Here is an 18697-nt window from a genome sequence, read left to right as displayed (position 1 = left end):
TAGCAATACATTTACTTCCAAACTACAATATGTGTGTTTTAAAAAAAGATCTTCTGATAACCTCAAACCAATAAATGGTAGCTATCAACATCATTATTGTTCAAAAATTAGCAGGAAAAACCTCTGCTGCCGTTTATACGCTTCATAAGAAGTGGCATATAGACAGCAGTTGTTAAAAATACTTTGGTTAAGAAAGTAAGAAATGTTTTTCTCAAGACAGCCTCTAGATGGCAGAAGTGATCCATCATGATCGGATTTAAATAGTCTATTGATGTGTTTTCTGATATCCAACAACAATGGTGCAATATATAATTCTTACAGCCAAACCTTTTATGCATTCTGTTGTAAAAACTTCAGTTTTGTGGCGGAATTAAAGGGGACATAACATAAAAGCCTCACGTGTGCAGTTCTTGTGCACATACATTTGGGTATCTGGAGTAATTACAAGCTTAAAAACATGGGATTCAACAAGCTATTCAGATTTGGCTCATTTAGGAACTGAAAATATAATGTGAACCTGGAAATTAACATGTTTCCTTAAAAGTATACAGTTATTCCTGCTAAGTTATTTCAAAAGACACACTCATTTCACCTCATGCTTTCACGTTAAAGCTCTGAGCATCAGGTTCAGCATATTTCTCATCAAACATCACAATCTTTCTGGAAATGTTTCCTTGACTAATGGCTTTGGAAGTAAAAGAATGTTCTAGCAACACAAAATCTAAAGCATTGTTGCAAAAAGTGCCATAAAGAGTGTGTAAAGGTATTAGACATTTAAAAAATGCAAATAAAAGCTTCTACCAGCTTTCATTGAAAAGTGTTCTTTCATGAAGTGTTTCCTTTACCTCCACACGGTAAAGGTAATAATACATCAGTCAGAGGAGACAAGTAACAGTGTCCTTGAAATTAAATTGCAGCAACTGCAACTGTCAGGCTCTGTTCAAAATGCATTTTATTGATTGCACAGCAGAGACCCTCTGGCCCTTCTTCTACCTGCTCCTTTAGTATTTGTTCAATAAATCACATTGCATTCGGCAGAATACTATAGATACCCATTCGATCTTCTTTTCCTAGGATTTATATTTGGTAACTTAAATGATTATAAGAAGCCATTCAGATCTATAGCTCCTCTTCCTCCTGGGGAAAACATCTGCCTTTCACAAAAACCAATGAAGGCAGTCATTTTTCACTGGCAGCGTCTGATTGAAAATACACACCTTATTATATTTGGTGTTGTGGAGTAGAACATGTGCATCATCCAATTCAATATTACCGCCCTTAAAATAAAACATTTTTCTTGTACACCAACCTGCTATTCAGAGATATACGGCGCCTCAAGTCTTGGGTTAAACCAGCTGTCTACAGTGTTTTAGTGCTTCTGGTATTGAGGATAAATCATGGTGGTCCTGATGTGATCAATTCCTTTAGAGCCCCAGCTTCTTAACTCTGGGTCAGAACTCAAAATGAGTAATGGGCTAATTCCAGGAATAAATGGGATTCAAATCAGAAAGTTAGTGCGACAAATTAAATATAAAATATGACTGGGATCTGTGTTAACATATACACACAGGGTTGTTTTGTATGAATATAATTTGACATTAGAGCATCTGAATCCATTACTGAACAGATGGTTTCAGGTTGCTTTGTTCGAATAACTTATAAATAGGTTATCAGTTTTATAAGTAACAATTTAAATGCACAGCAACTTATTCAGAATACTGCTGGAGCTACACAAACAGAATTAAGAGGCGATAAAAGATACACAACATGTGAAGGTGTGTAGTAAATCTTCCATGACTTTGGAGTGTTCCTAAATGCTCAATGTAGCTATTGTAGCTAGACTGCTTCCAATCTCTGCATATTCATGCAGGCGTCTTTTCCCCTTTTAAAGGGTGATAAATAATGACTGCCACAAACATCTAAAGTGACATATAATAATTAGGCAATCAAAAAGATTCAATCTGTTTCCTTGGCTTGAGAGATCTCAACAAGGAGAGGAGTAAGATTAAATAAGTAGCAAAGTTGTACGTTTATATATCTGTATTATCCAGTGTTTCTTCTCAACCAAAATGTTTTGGTTTCATTCTTAAAAAAATCTGTCAAAAGTGCCAGACTGCATCAGAGCATATACTTTCCTTCCTGAGTTCTTTCATGAACATGACCAAGTCCTTCAAACCAAATATCACTTAAATATCTTCAACGTTTTTCAAAATGGCAACAACAAATTGCTACAAAGATCCAGTCCATTGTACCTGGAAGAGAGTAGTTCTCATTAAGCTCCTCGGTCACAGCGACCCGTTTAAGATCTCTCTGCTGCCGCTGCTCTCAGCTGACTGACTGGGCGGATCCATTGGATTGTCTCGGTGATTACCTTTGATTTGAACCTGTCTGCTGTCAAGGTCATGGCTCATTTTGACTTGTCCCCTCTCTTGGTAACTGTCTATAATTGGCTCCAGCCCATCGGCCTTGCCTTGCAGAACAATTTTGCTAAGTCTGTCGTCATGGTGCTTTGTTTTAACATGGGCCTGTCCATCATCTTGGTGTTTGTGTCTAATTGGTGCAGGTCCGTTATCATGCGGGTCTACGCTGATAGGCATTGGTGCATTGTCCAGGTGGCCAGGTTTGTCCGGCACGAGCCTGTTGATCTGCTGTTTGCTGCAGACGTTCGTCTTGTTGGCCTGCAGTGAGTGGGTGTAACGAGAAAACCAGTCCCTCTCGAATGCAGCCCGTAGCTGCTCCACCACTGTAGAGTTCCTCTCCTCGATGCCCTCTGGCTGACTGATCACCAGGCCTACTCCAGTGTTAAAGGTAAACTCATTCCCCAACCAGTCAAGGTTACCTGTCAGGACACCAAGCAAGAAACATATCAGTTGCTGCAGTATCAAAAACACCTTGTAGTACAACAAATAAGGCAAAAAAAACATACCAAGATGACCTGAATTAGGTTTTTTAAACATTGTCATGTAGTGCCATTGGATAAATGAAAATATACTACCATTGAAGATAGACTTTTATAGTCATCATTGGCCTTTTAGTGAAATACTTTTCTTTCTTTTTGAGTTAGACGGTTGAGATTATGTGAAAGTGAACCTCTCTTTCATGTTTGTGTGTTAAGTACAGAGCTGGAACCAGGAGGTGATTAGCTGGAATGGGGCAATATGATGAATCTCGTTTTTTTCTTTGCAAGATCCACCATGCTAAACATTCAAGCACTAGATTATTGATGCGTCTATATTTTGCAAGATACAGACCTCGGTTTGTTCAGGTCCTTAACCCTGACAGATGGGCTTTCCTAACCACTCGAGATCAATGCATAACCTCAACAAGCTGGAAAAAACACATTTGCTGTGTGCTTGAGGTGAGCAGAAGCATGTAGGACAGAGTCATAAAGTTGAGTCGTCGATGAGCTCACCTAAATAAATGGCTCTATCTGTCACCATAAACCTGTTGTGGTTTATTCCCTGGAGACTGCCATCGCTCTGCACTCTGGGGTTGAAGAACTTCTGCACACACAGACACACATGGACAGTTGTGCAGTTAGCATCGATAAAGCATATCTGTAGAGTTGAAAATACGATGTTGGCTTGTACTTACAACTTCCATTGAGCAGTTGGCCTGGTCCATGCACAGACTCCTCAAGGACCAGAGGAAGTTAAAGCTAAGTGGTTGAGTCTTTTCCCAGCAACTTATCAGCAGACGAACCCGGACCTTCCTCAGGATCAGAGCCTCCCGGATAAGAGCGTCGATACGAGACCAGTAACTTGGCACAGGAACAAACAAAGAGTTTAAATCACTTGAAACAAAGCAAAGCATAGCATGTTTTAATGATAAGAGCCCATCCAAAGAAATTTAAAAGTGGTTCTTACCTTTGAGTGTTGCGGCTGAGGAGGGGCAGGTAATCTATGATGGAGATATATATGAATTGGCGAGCCTCCTGGATGACCCTTGAAATGGCTTCAAGATCACTGCTACGATGTTTGGGGATTAAAACATCTGGGGAGCTCTGTCGCCAGAGAAGAAGTCATGCAAAGACAAGTAGGTAGTGTTAGCATTGCATGATCAGAGGATGCACAATCAGTGACTATCTGCTAAAAAGAGGAACAATTGTCAAAGCATTGGTAAATAGATGTTTATTACCACAGTGACTCAGAGGGAAATCTTAATAATATGCAGAATGATTCGATTTCAGAACTGTTTTCATTGAAATTCAGCTCTCATCATTTGTATCGTTTACCAGAATTACACAAATTTGATTGTCTTTCTTTGTTTTATGTGTGTGTGTTGGTGTTTGTCAGTGCTCATGTCTTGAAGTTTCACTTTCAATTCTTGCTGTCAGACACTTCTACATGTTTAAGTGTACTTTGTATGCGCTTTTTTTGTGTTGATATTAATCTTTAGGGATGGACAGCTCAGCCACATTTACTGCAGGTAGGATGACATCCCCATCAACCATCTCCAGAAATCGGATGACACTGAAAGACACAGCGTCCTGCAGAGACACTCAGCATCAAACATTGAACTAACTGTCACTTCGACTGGAGATGGGAATACTTGAGTGTGCTGTACTTAAAGTTAGAGCAAGAAAGCCATAATATGTGTTTTCAAGCATGAATGTAACGCGTTTTTCAACCCCATTACTTTAACAAATTCAGGGAATTAAGCAAAAAGTTACATTTTAAGTACTTGAAGACAAAGGACATCAGTGAACAATATTAACCATGTCAATTTGATGTCTGAATTAATATACCTTTATCATTCATAATGTTGACGTCACGTTGCCTAATTTCCATTCTGGCAACCTTATCTGAGGTCTAATCAATCAGTGACTCAAAACACCTGTGTGGGTGTTTACACAGGTGTGTTTTGTGTCCGAAATCTCTTCCTAATGACTACATAGACAGCATTATACTATTAGTATCCTAACCAATGCCGAAATACACAGCAATTCACAGCAAACATCTAACTTGTATTGACAGGAAACACATTTCGTTAACGATGGCTGCTTCCAACATCCTACTTTTTCACCCACAGAACTTTTGGTTTATTCAAAAATGTAAAATGAATTTTAAGATGAAATCTTGTGCAAACGTTTTAATCAGAGTATAAATAACAACATATTAACACATATATATTTTATCATTTTATCCTGGATGAAACTAAATCAAACACTAAATCTCAATGACAGTGGCTGAGAGTTATCCAATCTAAAAACGACATTGAAATCAGTCACTTACCGAGACGTAGGCCTGAGCCTTTGTACTGTTCAGAGTGAGCTCCAGCGGTTCGTCCCTGTTGAAAAGGGCAAAGAGGCGCTTGGACCAGAAGGAGGGGATGAAGTCTCTGTACTGGAGCCCCCAGTAGAGGCTGAACACTCGGTGGAGGTCCAGAGCCAGACAGCTGCAGTCGTACACCAACACCCCCAGCTCCTTCCTCTGTTAGATCATTAATGAAGACAGCCAACATTCACATCAGTATGTTTGTTATGATCCTGAACATTATCGTCATTACTTTCAGGATGAACAAAATGATGTGTATCACAATGTCAACACCAGATTTCCTTCTTACCAAGTAATCTCGCTTAACCTAAACACTTTTATACTTCTATCCAACACTCTCATGGCTCCTTCCTCTTGTCAACTGTCATCCAAAGCCCATCTTCACAACATCAGCAGGGTAATAGAAGATCTTACTGTTTCTTTGTTCACACTTTTCTTTCTTTGTTCTATTACATTTTCATTTCAACGACTCACTTGTCAATTTCAGCTTTTCAGCTTGCACATATTTTTTCTCTCTGCCTTGTTTTCATGATGTAAGTATTCCTAAACAAAGCTTCGATCCCATTTACAAATGTCTTCTTTGATACAACCTATAATATTCCCAACAAAACACATTAACATGCAGAGTGCCATTTGTATCTCAAGGTGTCTGAAGATAGATACAAATGCCTAAGAAATGGGTCCCCGCTTTAATAAACCATGCAAGATTATCAGCTTTGAAGCTAGAAGATGAAAGAAAAAATGGCTGTTCTATTTTTGCATGCAACCTCACCTTGGCTGCCCCCACTAAACGCCCTCACCCCCCACTATCTATGACTTTTGAAGAGTCTGACATATAACCATAAATATAACATCATCCTTTAGTCTCCTGAAAACACTGATTTTAAGTTATCATTTAAAGTAGAAGAGTTATGTATTACATGTGTTGAAATATATATAAATATCTTGTGTCATTTAAATTAATTAACAGGAAATCATGACATGTTGTTTTCAGGAAGGACAGCTTTTTGCATTAGAGGACTAGAGACATCAAATACATATATATATTTTTATTCTGAGCCAGTAGAACATTTTCTAAGCAATTTACGTTAGGGGATAGTTAGTGTTTTGTGTGTGTTGTGTGATCAATACTGTGGCAAGGGATCTCCAGTCCATGCTGGAGCTGCCGATGTAGAAATGCTTCCTGTCCACCACCCAGAAGGAAGAGAGGATGCTGCCTCTGATCAGCGCGGTCGTGTTCACATAGTGGACTTCAGCATCTAGTAAGGGTTAGGGTTAGGGTTAGTGGAGAGTGTGAGAGAGAAAAGAGATTAAGCAAAGAACAGACTCCTGTGTCTACTTTTGTTACATAATGACATCACTATGTACCATCGGCTTCAATTGGCTAGCGTTCCTACGTTCTAACACATTCTACGTGATAAACTAAGGGGCGGGACATCTCTAAGCGGTTGACCAATCAAAACAGAGCCGGCCAGCTAACCAATCAGAGCAGCCTGGGCTCTGGCTTAAGAGAGAGGGTGAAAAGAGGTGCCGCAGCACAGGCAGTATGAGAGAAACAAAGAGCTTTTTGAACATTAAAGCGTGGAAACATGTCACAGTAGAGCCACAGATTACTAATATGAACCTGAAAGTGAGCAGAATATATCCTCTTTAAGAAAGATTCAAATGAAAGAAGTTACATGTGAGACAAAGAGAAAGATTGAAGCCGATCAGGCGGAAACAGAATCAATACAACAATTAAACACAAAGACAGAAAGGTAGAAAGAGAGTGACATAAAGAAAAGATGAGCAGAACAAATAGTAAGAGTAAAGAGACTGAGCTACTGTAAACTGCAGCATGTTTGAACACAGACAGGCAGAATGTATATTACAGTGTTTGGCGAGCATCCCGAGCTCAGAGGAGTCGATCATCCCGCTGGAGATCTTCAGCTGGATGCCTCGAGCTTTCAGGCCCTGCAGCTTGGACAGCAGAGCCCTGCCCTGAGGGGAACACACCATAAATCATCTGCTGTCATGTGAAATCCATGCACTTTGTATTCAGACAAGATTCTTGTATATTGCTTAGATTGTCTCTAATATGTGTCAGTTGATTAGGCGTCCTTTGTCTGCAGCCAACAAAGCCTGGTTTCTTTTTTGTTTTGATCAAGTATAAATATTTGTGGGTGACACTTTTTTTTGTTCCTTCAGCTCCCTCCGGTCATTCCTAATAGCCCCAAAAATAGACTTTTTACTACTGTAGAACATTGAATAAAAAAACAAGTCATTAAACTATGTACAGTATATACACCACTGCCACCAGATTTCTTAAGTCACATAGATGCTGTTTTTATGAAGTATACTTTCCAAGGGAAATTACTATTGCTGTAAGGTGGGATACAGTGTTCTTGAGGCTTTAAACATACTTACAACACAGAATATCTCTACAAATTATTCTCTATAAACTGTGTATAGGTATAATACTACACCACTGGTGCCCTTTCAGAGATTACAATATAACCCTACCCCATGTTGTGATATACACACATTAACTTGTATTTATTCTAAGAGAATGTCTTGCATTTTAGCTTAGTGATTGTTATAGGCTTGTTTTCAGGCTTTAACGCAGAAAATGTTGCAAAAAATAGTTACAGTCAAAGTAGTCTGTGGACAGGAGTGAAGCAAAGCACCCTTCATATCTTTGCAGATAGTCATTATAATCATGTGAGATGCTCATGCATTGCACAGCACAGTTCAGGAATATCTTGAATTTTTAAACGTTTTATGATTTGAGGTGAAAGTTAACGACTGCTAAACTCAGTCATCACACCTTAAAATAGTTCTGCAGGACCGACTCGCATCGGCTACGAGAGCATCTCCAGGTCTATGTCTTCTAGCTTTGCCTTTACAATATATTATATTTTCCGGTCCCAATGAGTTGTAACTTTTGGCAGCTTTTTGCAGAGTGCTGCAGGCTGAAAGTCCATTGTATGAAATATTACTTTCCAATCAACAGCCCCAGGCTTTCATTAGCACCGACATGCTCTGTTCTTTAAAACACATTTGTGTGTGTGTGTGTGTGTGTGTGTGTGTGTGTGTGTGTGTGTGTGTGTGTGTGTGTGTGTGTGTGTGTGTGTGTGTGTGTGTGTGTGTGTGTGTGTGTGTGTGTGTGTGTGTGTGTGTGTGTGTGTGTGTGTGTGTGTGTGTGTGTGTGTGTGTGTGTGTGTGTGTGTGTGTGTGTGTGCAGAGCCTGGTAACTCTCAATAACACACATCCACTTCAATTTCAAAATGAATAGCTCCCTTAAAGCAGCTGAAAACCGCCCAGACTATTTTTTTTACGAGCAAGTAGGGCCTACAACTCTACAGAGACACTTATTGATTTCCTGCTCTAGTGATCATTTGTGTCTCATCACATATAACTCATTCTGTCATTTTGGTCTTCTTTGACTTTACTCTTTAATTTGTCTGAAGCAGAAAAACATTTCTACTTTAATGTAATTTGAAGATAAAAAGATGATGTGTCAGCTGTGCAGTGTGCCTAATGAGCCGGGGTGGAGATAAAACCTAAAAGCCACAATGTTGGACAGCTTAATGCAGATAAAATGCATCTTCTGTCGCACATTCATTATTACAGGTGCTGAAGTACAATTTTACTTTACTTTATTTCGACATTAAATGCTACTTTACACATAGGTTATTGACAATATCGAAATGTTGACTCCCCCTTCAGTTATTTGACATCATCATCATCAGCTTTTATTTGAAGAGACTCTTGGTCAATTATTAAAAGATATACAACACTCAAAACTTTGACAAATGTAGTTGCTAGTTTTTCTTTTAAATAAGCTTTTATCAAAACCAAGAAAAGTAGAACTATACTTGCCACTGATCATTGTGTAAAGGAGGCAAGGACACAAAGAGGATACTGAGAAAAGATCTTCTGCAGAGTCTAGTCTCTGTAGACTTGCTCTGGTGTTACCTGTCTGGCAGCAGGCTGGAAGCTGGATTCATAATCGGACGAGTTGAGGAGCCACAGCGGGGAAACGATCTCTACGGCTCGGATGGCTCGGTCCAGTAGGCTGTACAGCCCCTCTGAGAGGGGGAGGTGGGATGTACCATTGTCTAAGAAAGAGATGTCTTCCGGGATGTTCTCCACAAGCACCACTCTGTGGAAAAGAAACACGAGTAAAGAAGAAACCTAATGATGTGAAGTTTTGGACCTTCATTAAGAAAAAGCTGCAGAAAGACCTCATCAGGCCGAGCCATAGAGACCTGTTAATAGAGAAGTGCTGAGGAAATGAATGTCAGAGTCTTTTCACAAAGCAATTATCGGTTTGCATTACTAGCAGAATTTTTACGAGCCTAGGTGCAACTGATTGGAGATTACAACCCTTCCTTCTTACTACTGACAAATTAACTAACACCGCCCTTCCTCTGGATCGTTAGCCTAATGAGATTTATCAAGATATCTCGACAACACATGCCTTCAGATTCCTTCAAGCATCATAAAATATTGTACAGGTTGCCCCAGGCAGGGGGTGAGAATAATTGAAGTGTGATGCTGTCAGCATGGCAGATTCAATTACACCTAGTCAGGGATTTTTTCTCTCATTTGTTGCTGTATTCTTGTTGGTTCCCCATATTCACCACTCTGCCTGCGCTATCACATGATGCTTTTTAATGTAATCATCAGCAGTCTGCGGTAGTCCAATATACTGTACTTGCAACAAGCATTTATATACTGAGGCAATAGCAATGGACTGTATGACAGATTCAGTGGATTGCATGCAGAAAATGTATACAACTGTCAGCGCCATAGGAATACATTATGTGGAAAATATTCTTGTGATATTTGTCTTGCGATTGTATATATTACTGTGAACATCCCAGCACCTTTTTGCCAAGGTGTTATGTAAATGTATCCGTTTTAAAATGACTCCGAGGTCCCTTTATTGAATCTTCAGTTCCAGTTTAACCCCAACAGGATGTCTGGGAGCATTAGCTCTGGAGACAACAGATTGAATTAGCCGTGGCAGCCCCAGATCTGCAGCCACACAGAACCAGGCTATTATCAAGCTCCAACGCTCACCCAATTCTCTCTGGATCTGGCTCAGACATCGATTTCTACTTGCTTGGTTTTATAAGAAAACATAAATGGGGAGAGGATGCTCAATGAGGGAGAACTCGGATATAAATTCTACATCGCTGTGCTTGATTACATTTCTGTAAAATGTTTTCCAAGTAACTATCTGAGCGTCTGGACTAAATTCCACACATTTTATAAGAAGCATTTGGAAAATATACTGCAGACTAGGTTGCCTGCTCAGGTAGAGCATGCAGTTATGAGGTACCTACTTTTATAATCTATTATATTCTAATAATTCATTCATTTATTAAGTGTGAATGGTAGAAGTGAAGTTAGAACCACAGTCGTCTACCTGAGGAATCCTTTTAAACATGACTTTATTATTATTTTAATCTGATCAACACTACACTTTACAACCATTAACAGTGCAGACATGGATAGATGTTATGACTGAATGTGCAATAAATGTTTAATGGTTGGTCAAATGAATAAGTCATGTTCTGCAAACCATAACATGTGGCAAAACAAATGAGTGCTTTATTTCATCTCTAACTTATGATGCATCACAAAACAGTCCAATTAGGATGGACGTCTATTGAAATGTAACCTGCAATCTGTCAAGGTTCAAGTAACTAATATAATCTTCAAGCAGTAAAAAAAGGTTTTGGGCAATCTGAGGGGGCCACAGAACAAGCTGTTGATAAAACATGGAGATATTGTCACTTTACATTTGCAATCTACCAAAGATATGTGGCTCATTACACACCAGAAGACTCTTCAGCACTATGATTGTTCATTTAGTAAACTTTTTATACACTTTGTTTTCCATTTCTGGCTGTAAAACATATAAGAGTCAGTGCTGGCAGACTTCCTGGAAGCAGTGGCGGTTCTAGACCAATTTGACTGGGGGGGGCAGTTATTTTCTGAGGGGGGAACAATAAATGCAGGACGAAAAAGAGAACTAGACAGTATGAAGTAATTGCGCATAAGAAAACAATGCAATACAGTTATTGGTATTTGTTTCAGTACACTTATTTATTTCAGATATATCTTATAGTTATTACTTCAGCTTAAGTTATAGTACAATTTTTGCACTTTTTGCACACCATATCATATTTATATAAAAATAAAGGCAATGAACCGTTACATCTCTACTTTACATCTACAATTACATGGATACAATAGTTTAAATCACCTTCAATTATCGTGGTAGTCTCTCGAAACGTAGGTTTCAATCAGTCTTTCTTGGATGCAACAGCCTCTGATGATCAGAGATGAAAAGTGTTTGTTTCTCGCCGCTTCAGCCGGACAGTGAAAGTGAGTGCACCGCTCTAATGGGTCCGACTAGAATGATGAATAACGTTAGTTCCGTCTATTCCGTCATTCAATAAATCGTGTAATAAATCATACATTTTTTTCACTTTTTTCACTTTTCATTTTTAGGGGGGCCACAGGGGGGTCAGAGGTCAGTGTTAGGGGGCATTGGCCCCCCCTGGCTCTCCCCTAGAACCGACCCTGCCTGGAAGACTCTGTAGCACCAAACTGAAGTTAGCAGTCGGACCTGTCGGAGCTCAGGGTCAGCTAAGGTTTGACAGCTCGGGGTCTATCGAGTGCTTCACTCAAGGGCACACAGGCGAGCGCAGGAGCTGCAGGTGATAATGCACAGGCATCATCATATTGAAGGGCCAGCTGCCAGTACTCAGCTTGAAAATGTATTCCTGTATAAAGTAAACCTTAGTCAGCTTTGGGAAAGTGGCCAAGGGTCACACTGCAGGACTCACACTCACAACGCCTCATGGAATTGACATATTTATAGCAGAGTTTGGGAGAATCTCAAGAAGAGTTGGCTTTTCTATTACTGAGGGTTGATATTCACCAACTTGACAACTGAACATGGATTGAGAAAAACAGATAAAGGAGTGCAACAAGACACAAACAAACAAACCAATAGAGCGGACTGATGATAGAGAGGATTAACGTTCACATCACACAGTGTACTCTCCTTTGTTCAATAATGACGGCAACACTAGGACAGCTACAGTAAACAACTCACAAAACAAGGATGGATGGTAAACAGATGCAGGAGGAGGACTGGTAATCTTATTTGAAAAGAAATCCTCTCAGTCAGCTGTAATGGCCGGGAGGTTTGATGAATGGTCGTTTTAAAAAACAGACAGGCTTTTGTATTAATAGTGGGAAAAAGAGGGAGGTAGTCTTCTCTGCCTGCGAGGGATTCATCGATTTATGCAGTCTGTGATGTCGATGCTGGTCTCCTCCATTGTTAACCATCTGCGCACTCATGGGTGTTATTCATTCCCTGCATCCAATACCTACATTAAGTGGTGTAAACTTCATGGTGTGGGTGTGTGTGTGTGTGAGAGAGAGAGAGAGAGAGAGAGAGAGAGAGAGAGAGAGAGAGAGAGAGAGAGAGAGAGAGAGAGAGAGAGTGTGTGTGTGTGTGTGTGTGTGTGTGTGTGTGTGTGTGTGTGTGTGTGTGTGTGTGTGTGTGTGTGTGTGTGTGTGTGTGTGTGTGTGTGTGTGTGTGTGTGTGCGTGCGCACTTGAGACAGAGAGTGTCTGAATGTGAAATCACTCTCTGAATGATAATGGATTCTTATTTTCACATTGTGGTAGGTAAGAACAGTTGGATCAAAAGATGAACTCCCCTCCTGATGATATAAATAATAACTGATTTCACACCTTTACAGAGATGTCATGGCTGATGCAAGTTCATCCACTAAACAAAAAGATCAGGATTAGGATACTGTACTGTAAATACACATGCTTGGGATTCAGAGTGCCTGCTGCACCACACTTAGTGTAACAGCATGGGATGTGGCAGTGTCAGCGCCTGACATCTGATATAAATTATCCAGCCTCTCCTGAGCTTCCCTGAGCTCTGGGTGAGCAGCCAGGACATTAACATGTGCATCAGGAGCCTCTGCTGCACTGCTCCCTGCAGGCTGTCCATTTTAAAGGTAAATGCCAAGTCTAGTGTTTCATCAGGTACAACCAGAACACTGTCGTCATTGTACACACAATGTATATGTTGATTTCAATACATTATCTGATCTTGGGACAGGACATTTACATTGCTTTTAACCATTGTTCTCTGTTTCTCATGCAAATTAATGTAGAGTGCCAGTTCTTAGCGTATCACCTTGTTCCGTGTCTGTCACCTCTGCTGTCATGTTCCTGACATTTTGACCGATGGCCAGTAGTTTGCATTCACTTGTATGTGTGTTGTTCAAGATACTGACCTTAAACAACTCCCAAGTAAGTGTTGAGTCTTTGCACTCAATTCACAAGTCAGGACCCAAGTCCTAACATTTGAGTTTTCAGAAATAACTTTTCATCCATTCTGACCCCCATGTTTTCCAAACTGCAATCTTATTTTTGTGCACCACTGCAGAGTTTTTGTAAGCAAAGTCATTCTTTGTGGTTCTCTGTTTAAATTCAGTGCTGCTGATCAAACAAAGTGGTTCTTGGAGACTCCGAATTAAAAGCATTAACGTGTGAGTTGGAAATTAAGATAAATGAATTGCTTGTTGGTACTCTTTTTTTAATTAAATAATACACTTTTAAATCTTTGGTAAATATGTATGCATTACTGAATCATTGATTGTTCTTTCAACACTTTTAATTCATAATGTCCCTTTGCTCAATGGTGGAAGAAATGTAATATTTAAACTGCAATGCAAAATGATCCGTCTTAAAGCTTCACAACATTTTCGCGATGCAGCAACTGGGCTTTTCTGTTGTTTCAGCCTTTCCACAAGGCAACTTCAAATCAATCCTAACCTGCTTATTATCTATCTGATGCCAGGCAATTACACACAATTGCACAATTCATCAGACTGTCAAATGGACCTGCGACTGCTTTGCTCCAATAACAAAGCAACAGACAGTCTTGTAAAGCCTAGAGAAATCCTGTTTTACTGCAATCAGAGCTGAGGTTGTTGTTCATCAGAAGGAATATGAATCAAATTGAGGTTCTGATTGTATTAGACAATGACATGAAGTGTGCATCATAATGTATCTGCATTACTGGAAAATGTGTTAATTCAGATGCAATAGCAGCAGGCAACCCCAGGTCTCCTGTCCCTGAGATGCCTGCATTAGCACTGTTTATTATGCAGGAGCAAATAGATGAAAGGGAAATCTGCATAACAAAACAACCAGCTGCATGAGACATGTCTGAATTACAACTTTACAAACACAACAACTGCTGAGTCATTGCAGCTAAGAGGCTCAGAGAGAGTGTTTTAATGGCAGCAAAGCAAGGCAAGAGAGAAGCTCAGCCTACTGTGTGAAGATGAAGAAGAAATAGTTATGAATTCTATTTCTAAGTTAATCTCTTGATCATTTTACATTCACCCTTTCGATTCAAGGTTGAATACAGACTCAGAAGGGCTTTACATGCATTTCTTTGATGAATACCTGTACCTTAAGGAACTTAATTGAGCACGAGTAAGCCTCAGTGAACCCCATTATAAATGCCTCTCATAGTCACATAGTAATCTATCACTTTTCCCATTACGTATGGAACTTGCTTTGAACCAAATATTTTTAACAAAATCATCAATTATGTTACACGTGCATGCGTTACAGCTCTTTCATATGATACATGTCACAGTAAAACTTTATAATTAAGGCAATTGGATTTAACAAAGAGTGCAAATTGGGAAAAAATGTCACTACACATTTCTGTAATGAGTTTGAGTATTGAACTGCCCATAAAAGCTGATGAATCTGTTCATTTCACACTCATTCCAACCCAAAAATTTACTTTTATTTTCTCTCCCTCCATCTGGCTCACCCTTCCTCCCTTCCTCAGCCTCGTATTCATCTCCCATTCAACCCCTGAGCTTTAGGAGGCCTTCGTAGCAGGAGAGGAGTCCAAATGTAGCTTTACAAGTTTGCATTACACTTTCAGCTGTAAGTGGAAGAGAGAGGGATTCATGATAGAGTTCTCTGAAAGGTTATTAAATGGCTGGTTTGGGGAAAAGGAGGAAGAGAGTAGATGGACACGGACATTAAGAAAGAGACAGAGAGGGGGAAGTAATTCAAAGCTGAATGTTAAATTGGATGATACGAGTCTAATGGGGGGGAACCAGTAGGAAGTGGAGAGCAAGGATTGCTGTATCAGAGAAAATGACTGCTGATCAGCCAATTTCACCACCAGAACAAACTGCAGTGGATTTGTGTCTGGGGATCCATTTGAAACTTGCTAAAGAAACTATCAGAAGAGCCTGGTAATCATTTCAGGTAGGGGGGAGGCTACAATAGGATTAGGGGAAGCACATTTGTTTATGTATTGGGGCTACTTGACATGTTCAATTTTTTACTTTGAGACGAGCGTACACTCCCTCTAAATCAGGGGTGTCAAACTCAAGGCCCGGGGGCCAAATCCGGCCCGTGACTTCATTTCATGTGGCCCCACAACAGCTTGCAAAGAATATAGTATGTTTATTATACGGTTACATGCAGATTTACAGAAGCACGTTGCCCATAAACTACATGTCCCACAATGCATCTCAAATTTGACATTTTTCTCAGAATCTGACATTTTTCCAATTTGTTTTACTTTTCTTCAAAATTTTACTTTTTTTTTTGTGACTTTTTTCAGTCAACTTGGAAGAACATATTTTAAATGATTTGATTTAGCAAAAAATATAATACTGATTTGAATGTATTACTTGGTTAAGGTTTGACGTAACTTAACTGGGTGTATTGAAGAAGAAAAAAGCACAGGAGGGGCGCCAATGCTGAGTTTCTCAAGAAAACAAAAGAAATGCAGGGTCATCTGGAAAAAAAAAGTTTAACCTCATTCAATTTTGAAAGAAAAGCTTTAACTCATTAAATGTTGATACGACACCAAGTAGGCACACTCCCACAAGCACAACCCTGTGTAGTGTTTTGAACAAAGCCATAACCATTGAGAACCATTGGAAAAGATTATTTTGCCCACATACATCTTTACAGAGCCCCTCTATTCCTGTCTTTCTTCTGTTTTGTTTAGTCATGTTTGACTTGTGTAGCATAAATGGACTAAGCTACAATCTTATTTTTGGCCAACCCTATGTTGCAGAACGGCCTTTGTTCTGCAGCACTCACCTGCAGTTCCTGCTACAGTTCTCCTCTGTGATCCCGTCTTCATCGTCACCCCAAAAGTCCACCGCTGAGAACATCAGTGCCACCAGCACGGCGAAGCAGCAGACCAAAGCAAAGATCACAATGCACTTCTGCTGAGACTGCAAGAGAGAGGGAAAGAGAGCAACATTGATTTGCAAAATGAGTTTCCTACTCTTCATCACTACTGTGGAAACAAGGCCAAAGTGCCCCAACCTTGGCTCCCATTAGGCCACTGCTCCGGCTGACACAACTTCTGATTTAATGCACAGCTCAGCAGGTCATAACATGATATGAATTTAACACAAACATTTGAGGACTACGTATGACCTTGCATGGTCAGGCTTTCATATAAAGAACACAGGGCAGAAATTAGAAGAAAGAAAAGAGGGGAGAAAAAAGAAGAGAGCAACGAGAGAGAGGGAAAAGAAGGCATATAAGAAAACAAAGCAATCAATAGTGACATCATTAAAGCTTGGGTAGGTAACATTGGAGAAACCAGCAAGAGCGAGATAGATTTTAAAAACTATATTTTTTTCAATAAAATGATAGCTAGCTGACAGCCCCTCTGTCCAGGCATCCATCTAAAGCCGCTCTAAAATTGTCATAATAAACGTAAACAATGAACATGGCCATTGCCAGTACTGACTAAGCTAAGCAAGTTAAGCTAGCAGCTTGTGGCTCTGGTAATTCACAACGGGTGCGCAGGCAGATGGGCAGGTACGTTTATATTATACAGACCAACTAACTATATTTCTGCAAAAGCCACATAACAGATTTCGTTCTCATTCATAACACTCCGTTCGATGTCTCACTATGGGATGCGCCTCATCGCGGAGCAAACAGAAGCATCAATCTCATTACGCCAATCCTGATTGGCTGGAGATCTTGACGTCAGCGTCAGAGAAATCACCCCCTATAAGTAGCTTGCGCCACAACGCATGCGCCATTCAAACACCTCTTCTCGCTTCAGAGCACATCTCTATGGTAGCCGGACAAGCTTCACGGTCCACAGACTGAACCCAAATATCCATTTCGGTCGACGGGCGCTTGCCGGCTACTCCTTCTGCTTCGCAGGAAGACGGTAATTACTAACGCTAGTTATTGTTGAAATCGACCTCGCCGCTCTCTTTCCCCGGAAAGTAAGCTAGGTCTGACTTTTTCAAGCTAGCGTTAGCTTGCTCCCTCACTACCGACACCACGGTAGCGAGGAAGTCTTTTCTTTTCTCTTCCCCACGGAGGAGGAAAGGATTAAAAGGAGCATACTGCCACACCAGTCAGTATTCTCCGGGAATAAAAGACCCACACCGTCCTTTTCTCCGGATTAAGGACAGGGTGGTTACCTCTTTTTCTCCCAACCTACCTGTTGAGAGCGGGTCCTCTCCACGCCACAAGGCGAACAAGATGGACGCCCCTCTCCCTCACACCAGAGGAGTCAGGGACTCGGTGGCTCGACTCTGCGGCTGCGGGTTGAAGATCTCGGGCACAGACACACACCAGGTCTGCTCGTCCTGCCTCGGGCTGGAACACGCCCGAGGCGCTATCGACAACCCCGGCTCGTGCGGACATTGTGTCCGCTTCACCGTAAAGAGCCTCCGCCGACGGCTAGCACGCCAAGCTAGCCTGTCGGAGCAGGAACCCCCCATGTCCTCTGACCTGCCGGCCGGCAGTCAAGACGCGGGGACATCTGCCACAGAGAGTGAACCCCTCTCCATGTCGGTCTGGGGCTCAGTATCTGCGATGGCCGCAGAACCGGATTCCCGCGCCCTGGCAGGCCGGGACCCGGTGGCGGCAAGACACGCGGGAACGGGACCCCACGCTTTACCGAGCTGGGGCTCCCGGTTAGACCTCACCATGGTCTCACCCGCGGAGGATGTCCTCGAGCTTCACTACGACGAGGACGAAGAGGACGCCTCGGTGTTCCTCCTGTCCGAGTCGGATGAACATGAAGAGGACATCTTCATGTCATCGGCGAGGGCTGCAAAGCCTGGAGCGAGGGCTGCTCTCCCAGACGATAGCACACCAGCTTCGCCCTGTCTGAGTATGGACCTGCAGGCCGTGTGTAAACGCGCTGCGGCCAGACTCGACATCCCGTGGCCTGAAATGGCCAAGGAGACCTCCAGGTCCAGCTACGAAGGGAAACATTTTCCCCAAGCAGCACGGACAAAGAGGCAACTCCTTCCGGTCTTCCCGGAGATGTTGGATGAGGTGTCGGTCTCGTGGAGA

The 18697-nt window shown here is 41.2% G+C and overlaps 1 protein-coding gene across 3 annotated transcripts in view; it reads right to left on the bottom strand.

The window, feature by feature from the left end:
* Window positions 1-342: 342 nt before the first annotated feature.
* Window positions 343-18697, bottom strand: part of LOC117560726 (inactive phospholipase D5-like) — a 72754-nt gene continuing 54399 nt past the window's right edge. For all 3 annotated transcript variants that reach the window (XM_034237674.1, XM_034237677.1, XM_034237676.1), the window contains 9 exons: window positions 16457-16593; window positions 9234-9420; window positions 7148-7256; window positions 6408-6535; window positions 5235-5432; window positions 3867-4003; window positions 3595-3760; window positions 3413-3503; window positions 343-2839 (listed from right to left, as the gene is read on the bottom strand). In XM_034237674.1, the coding sequence (XP_034093565.1) occupies window positions 2286-2839; window positions 3413-3503; window positions 3595-3760; window positions 3867-4003; window positions 5235-5432; window positions 6408-6535; window positions 7148-7256; window positions 9234-9420; window positions 16457-16593 (1707 nt within the window). In that variant the 3' untranslated portion in view covers window positions 343-2285. The remainder of the gene's footprint in view (window positions 2840-3412; window positions 3504-3594; window positions 3761-3866; window positions 4004-5234; window positions 5433-6407; window positions 6536-7147; window positions 7257-9233; window positions 9421-16456; window positions 16594-18697) is intronic.

This window comes from Gymnodraco acuticeps, unplaced genomic scaffold (assembly GCF_902827175.1).
Source record: "Gymnodraco acuticeps unplaced genomic scaffold, fGymAcu1.1, whole genome shotgun sequence".
In the NCBI taxonomy this organism is placed as follows: Eukaryota; Metazoa; Chordata; class Actinopteri; order Perciformes; family Bathydraconidae; genus Gymnodraco; species Gymnodraco acuticeps.
Note: the sequence above shows the minus strand (reverse complement) of the source record. Positions and strands in the feature narration are given on the sequence as shown.